This window comes from Mercurialis annua, linkage group LG6, assembly GCF_937616625.2.
Source record: "Mercurialis annua linkage group LG6, ddMerAnnu1.2, whole genome shotgun sequence".
Classification (NCBI taxonomy): domain Eukaryota; kingdom Viridiplantae; phylum Streptophyta; class Magnoliopsida; order Malpighiales; family Euphorbiaceae; genus Mercurialis; species Mercurialis annua.
In genome coordinates, this window is record NC_065575.1 from 10,994,707 (window position 1) to 11,000,966 (window position 6,260).

General features: G+C 33.9%; 2 protein-coding genes across 2 annotated transcripts; both read right to left on the reverse strand.

Moving 5' to 3' along the window:
* Positions 1 to 83: 83 nt before the first annotated feature.
* LOC126686349 (uncharacterized) lies at positions 84 to 3,085 on the reverse strand. Its single transcript, XM_050380388.2, has 6 exons — positions 2,839 to 3,085; positions 2,424 to 2,582; positions 1,880 to 2,010; positions 1,109 to 1,309; positions 445 to 496; positions 84 to 174 (listed from the first exon to the last, which is right to left on the reverse strand). Exons 1-4 carry the CDS (start codon positions 2,997 to 2,999, stop codon positions 1,284 to 1,286), a joined length of 477 nt encoding a protein of 158 aa, XP_050236345.1. The 5' UTR covers positions 3,000 to 3,085; the 3' UTR covers positions 84 to 174; positions 445 to 496; positions 1,109 to 1,283.
* Positions 3,086 to 4,384: 1,299 nt separating this feature from the next.
* On the reverse strand, positions 4,385 to 6,004 carry LOC126686347 (uncharacterized). The gene is made up of 2 exons (XM_050380385.2): positions 5,899 to 6,004; positions 4,385 to 5,612 (listed from the first exon to the last, which is right to left on the reverse strand). Exon 2 carries the CDS (start codon positions 5,289 to 5,291, stop codon positions 4,641 to 4,643), a length of 651 nt encoding a protein of 216 aa, XP_050236342.1. The 5' UTR covers positions 5,292 to 5,612; positions 5,899 to 6,004; the 3' UTR covers positions 4,385 to 4,640.
* Positions 6,005 to 6,260: the final 256 nt, after the last annotated feature.

Here is a 6,260-nt window from a genome sequence, read left to right on the forward strand (position 1 = left end):
ACCTTAGGGAAGAGTAAAACAAAGAAACTTAACTATGCATACATAATTCAAAAATTGAAGATATTGAGGGAAGAAAGCTTGCCAGCATAAAACCTCCCACTCAATTTTTGAAGTGCATTTCAAGCATGCTCCTCCTCTTTGAACAGAACATAATCCACCATATTTGCTTAGCTCCTAAAAAAGATAGATTCAATTAAGTTAAAAGGTTACAAAATAAGCCAGTTCAGATATAGCCCATCTATGTCATTCACCAATTTCATAAGTTCAGGTAAAAAATGCTGAATAGCATCGGCCCAAGTATGATTATAATGAAAACTAATGCTACATAAAACAGCAAATCATGAAATCTCATGCATGCCCGAAGAAAAAGCACGATATCATAACTAAAATATAAGCACGATTTCATAACTAAAATATAAGCTGCACGATATCACAATATCTTACCAATTTATTGAACTGAAATTGCCATCCTTGCCTTAAGTTTTTCAGCTGCTTTCTGCTCGCCAAGAAAAGATAATCCAAATTTTCATTATTTTACTATTAAAAGCAACAAAAATGCAGAGAACTACATTGATATCACTTCCTACTTTCAAGCCCCAATTTCAAAGGTTTAAAACCAAATTACAGTTTACATCGAAAACATTTCACCTCATTCACTCACCATATTCTTCTGCGGAACCGATGTATCATGACTTTCAATATGTATCTAACATATACATAACTAGATTATTTTGAAACATGTAAATACCAAAGCAACAAAGGTATTACTTGCAAAGGAGACAATATGTTATTTAATAATATTTAGGATAGAAGTTACCCCCAATGCCATTGAAAGGCAGTAACAGGATAGTTATATAGAAATTTAAACCTGATAAATATGAAGAACAGAGTTATTGGATTTTTTTAACCGAAGGATAACTGTACCATAACACAATTACTCGATTACTTTGTTATCTGATTTACTATATGAAGAAGGCACCAAGATGGTGAAATCTATAATGAAAACAAAATTATCAAATAGGTAAGCTGTTCATTTTCTGTTACAATAAACAAATTATACTACCAAAATACTAGAGTAATAACATGGCTGCAAATTTGAAATACTTACATGGCAAGTTCCTGTAAATGGCGGATAATCTACAAACAGTTCTTGGACTATGAATTATAGCCTTTTGGTGTAGTACATGCGGACGAAAACCTACTAGACGCGCTTGAAACAACTGGATTCATCTGGATTGGCCAACTCGCCATCAGATAGCTCTTGGAGTTGCTGAGAGCTGGGGTTATCTCCATCGTGATCTCTTGACTCCTATTATTCACAAGAATAGAAAGACAGCAAAATCCTGTTTAGATATTAACTTACAAGAATAGAAAGATAATGAATTAATTAACAGAGATTAAACTCGAACCAACTGAATAAACATAGTATTTAAAAAGTGCCGCTTTATTTTCGCTGGTAAATGTGTTTTCTGGTGTAGTGACTTTCTCATGTTACATGAGAAGTTGCAAGCCACTGAATTATGGCCTTTACTTCCGGATCACATCCAAAAGCACCACAACCCCCGTCCCAATTCTATATTCAATGTGTATATATGAATTACTCTTTTCGTCAGACTCTTCCGCCATTCCATTTATAAGCTTCATTCATACATGTCCATTTCAACGGGAACTGAGGAGCTTCATTAGACTAAAACAGAGCACAAGAATGATGATCGAGGAACTAATGGAATAAGCAATTGAACTGCCACATGTATGAGAAAGTGTTCACCCTTAAAAATGGATAAAAGGTATAGAATATTGGAATACTACGGCACTCAAGTAAAATACAAAACCGAACACTAGAGAAGGTCATAAAGAACGAACACCAGAAAGCTGTTACCATGTGTAAATTTGATGTCCTGATCATCTACTTTAGACCTCGCTCCTTGAAGACCGTGATCCAGAATTAATATCTCATACTGATTACATTTAGATTGATCAAAAAATCCACAGAAAACCTTGTTGATCTCCCTGCCAAAAGCAAACAAATAGTAGTTATAATTATTTTGAATGTAAGAAAGAACATAGATGCCGACTTGCACAGCGCAGACATCTTGGCAATATATGCAGATAGAACTTAAATCCTCATGGTGCAAAGATAATTCAAAAGAGTAGCATCCACAGTCAACAAAGTTACAGAATAAGTGCAGTAAACTAACAAGAAACTTGATTAAATTTAGGAGAAAATCAGCTGCACTTGTAAAACTATCTTAGTTTATTTTGGTAAGCTGAAACTTGTTTACATGCAAAATGTAATAAACTCCTGGTTAATGTTGAACAAGGATAAATAGAAGTGCAATAAAAAAATGAAAGAAAAGAATTAGAACGGAAATAAAAAAAATGAAATAACCATGGAAAATCGAAACCTTACGCGAAGGATATACCTGTCCGCAGCCACTACAAAGTTCACCACCCCCAAGATACCTGTTAGCAAAATCAACTTCAAAAGCTTCAGTGGCTTAATCTTCTTGCAGACCTGCAACAATGTTCCAAACCACTTGGGAATCATTGATGAAGCAACACCTATACTTGTTTTCTTCATCCTGGGATTCAGTTCAGATAGACTTAATGGACTAATAGGCAGCTCTCATCATTCGCATAACTGCTTTAATAGTGTCAGCTTCTTAATCATTTGCAAATGACAGAAGCAAGCAATAGATACATGTTGAGGTAAGTATTTTCCCTAACGAGAAGCTATGGCGCACGCACGGTAACTTCACTACACTAGTTCAAGAAACTCTATATATTTATAATTCTGTATCTGCATTTAATCAATCGAAAGAGAAATAGAAATATTACCAGCTTGTTTTCAGTGATGGTCCTAGGAAGAATAATCGTAAAGAAATGCGGCAAGGGTTTCTCCGCCTGAAAAGAAGAATGCGGCGAGCCACGATGATCATTCCCAATTGCTTCCGCTTTGCTCCGGTGAGCCATAGCCAAGTGCCAACGCTGATGATCATCTTTTTCAAGCTCTGCCTTTTCTTACTCCCAACGAGCTTGTCACACTCCTTTGGACCCACACCTTTTTTTATTTCTTCCTTTTTTTTTAGGCCATTTTTATTATGGATTGCTAAATACCGCCCCTTTTTATTACCCACCGCCCCTCACACTTTACCTTTTTGCCCTTTTTTCTATTTCTATACAAAATTAAAACTTCTCAATCCATTCAAACTAAAACCATATTCTACGTGGCTGTCCCCCTTCAAGGGACTGTTTCCGGCTGCGACCGGAAACGTCGCAGCCGGATTTTTTTGTTAAAAAAAAATATAAAATTAATTTTTTTTTGTAATTTTAGTTATTTTAGAAACTTAATCGATTTAATATTTACTTAATATTAGTAGTATGACTTAATAATTTTTCGTACGGCTGAATCAGAATATGTGACCGAAAAAGACCGATCGCTGTAATCAATTTCGTCACCGCCAAAATTTTCTAAATGAATCTGCACAACATAAATAATTACGTTTAAAAATTTATAATTATCGATGTCCCTCCGTCTACAATTCGTCGGATAATAATTATCGACGTTCGGAAATAATTTTTTCCGGTTATTTTGAAAAAAAAAATATTTTTTTCTTAAAATTACTCGAAAAAAATCCCGGAGGGATATCCCTCCAAAGGGAGACCCTCCATATGGAGGGACTTCCAAATGTAAAGTCCCTCCAAATGGAGGGACGTTGGGCATCCCCAATTGGAGGTATGGAGGGACGTTGGAGTCCCTCCAAGGGGGGACGTCCAATGTCTCCATTTGGAGGGACTTCCAATATGGATGTCCCTCCCTTTGGAGGGACATCCCCGAGTAATTTAAAAAAAAAATATTTTTTTTTTAAAAATCGGAAAAATTTATTTCCGAATGTCGATAATTATTATCCGACGAATTGTAATTATTGTCCGTCATTTTAATCAACTTCTTACGTATTTGTTCGAATGAGTTGAAAGAATTTTTTTGTTTTGGTTTTGCTAGAAGGACGAAAATGTCTTTTGTAGGGGCGGTGTTAAGTAAAAAGGGGCGGCGAATAATAAAACCCTTTTTATTTCTTCCTTTTTAATTTAACTTTTTTTTTTAATTCATCGATCTCATTAAGTTGAATATGAAACAGTTACATTTGTAAGAAACTCGGGATAATTTAAAAACTAAACCATATGATCTGACATGGAACAGAAAACATGCTGCCTGATTCGCAGACCTTACTTACGAAAATAAAAATAAATTACTAATTGTTTCGCGAATTAAGTGCAGTTTTAAATCACTTTTCGTTTAAACTTCTCCAAACACCCGCAAACTCACAGCATCCTTTAACATACTTCTAAAAACAATCAAAACATTCATGCCACAAAACAACAATGAACCCTTTAACATACTTCTAAAAACAATCAAAACATCCATGCCACAAAACAATCAAAACTCAAATGTTTAATCTTTGGCTTCTGCCACAAAACAAAAGGCCCATTACATTGCAGACTAAACAATCAAAACATCCATGCCATGCGATCCTATTATGACTTGAGAAACTAATTAGAAACAGAATATTGGTCACTTCTTCTTTCTTTGCTTCTTTCCCAGCTTTTGCTGCTTCTTTTCCCTTCTTTTTGTCTTCAATTCACATCTTCCTCACCCGCACATAAGTGTTGTCGCCCATTTCCGGAACATCTTCGAACCTTACATGACGAGATGGGGTAATAAGATTGACATCTCGATGCGTTTCGTCAATTGATTTGATAGCTTCCTCAGGTTTAAAAGAATGAATTAAGAGCTCAGTTGATCTATCAGCCCATTTTAAAACACATTTGAGGTTAATATTTGTCCCCGTAGTAAATTTAGCTCCTTGATTCTCAGCCAACACCTTATAGACCGAGCGGAACCGCAAACTCTCGGCAAATACAAAAGTTATATTAGCCACGCCCTCAGCATCAAATGTCCTATCGGGATACTGAATCAACTCAAAAAAACTATTCTTAATTATCTCAAAACCAACTCTATCACTTAAACCGGATAATCTCCTATATTTGACACCTAAAATTAAATCATGCGAAGAATTTGGAAAACCATCCTCTATAAAGAAATTTCCTCCCCATTGTTTAAATGGAATCCACGACGACCAGACATCATCCATATAAATTCTAAAGGAAACAAAATATAAGGAACATCGTAGAAATTTAAAAGACACACTGCCCTCTGAAAATACTCCATTGTGAGATTGAGAAATAGTTATTGTGAAATATTTAGGATATTCATTACTACGAGAAAACATATCAAAAGAGTTAGAAGTTTCATATTGCTTTTTTTTTTGCCCAAGATTTCCTAGATTGATATTTATAAGCCCACACTATCCCTTCTGCTCTCCGATGCAAACGCCGTTTAGTAAGATGTGGATCAAGTATTTTGTAAACAGTATCATTAATTAAAATGTGGTTTTCAACAATCTGGTTGTTAATGCGATTTAAATCCGCCATCAATTTTTCATATCCGAAAAATCCCTCAGCTAAATCATATTTAAAATCACGAACGAAATATTCATCATGTATCTGCTCCGGTATATTCATTTGCAGCCGACGATAATTGGTCAGATGTTCTAATTATAAACAAAGAAACAATACATTAGAACAACATCTCTTAATTGCAAAAGAAACGTGCCAAAAATTTCAGGCAGAGAAATATAGGATACATATAAAGATGTTACAATCAGGTAAGAACAACTTTTGAACTTAAAAATAAGATAAAGAACAATTTATAACAAAACAGAAAAAAGAAGTACAAAAGTTAAAACTGAAACTTTGAATGAATTAAAAACTAGAAGCGGAGCAAATTCACAGTAAAAATAAACAAGGCAAGTAAACATGGATGGAAAAGGAACTTACAATTTCTCTAGAAACAAACAAAAAGAAAACGCTAATTTTGTTATATTTTTTAATCTGAAACCATGAATGGACTGAGTTGATTTTGAAGACGATGGGAAAACTAATTAGGGTTATATAGGCCTTTGATGTATAGGATCTGAAACAAACAAAAAAAACCCTAATTTTCTTATATAGTATTTATATGAGAAAAGGGTCATATAGGCATTTAATATATACTGAATCAACTTAAATTTTTATTTTAATTATTATTTTAAATAAAGTTATGAATAGAAAATTTTTATTTTTTATTTTGTATTTTTGTAATCAAGCGGTTTTTTTAATTATTTTAATTGTATAGTAATAATTGTTAAAGTCTTATTTTT

Coding starts and splice junctions, on each gene's coding strand:
- LOC126686349 (XM_050380388.2), bottom strand. CDS start 2,999: ATGATCATCAGCGTTGGCACTTGGCTATGGCTCACCGGAGCAAAGCGG. Junction 2,011..2,423: donor TTTGTAGTGGCTGCGGACAG/GTATATCCTTCG, acceptor TGCTTTTGGCAG/GGAGATCAACAAGGTTTTCT. Junction 1,310..1,879: donor GGACATCAAATTTACACATG/GTAACAGCTTTC, acceptor TGTGAATAATAG/GAGTCAAGAGATCACGATGG.
- LOC126686347 (XM_050380385.2), bottom strand. CDS start 5,291: ATGTTTTCTCGTAGTAATGAATATCCTAAATATTTCACAATAACTATT.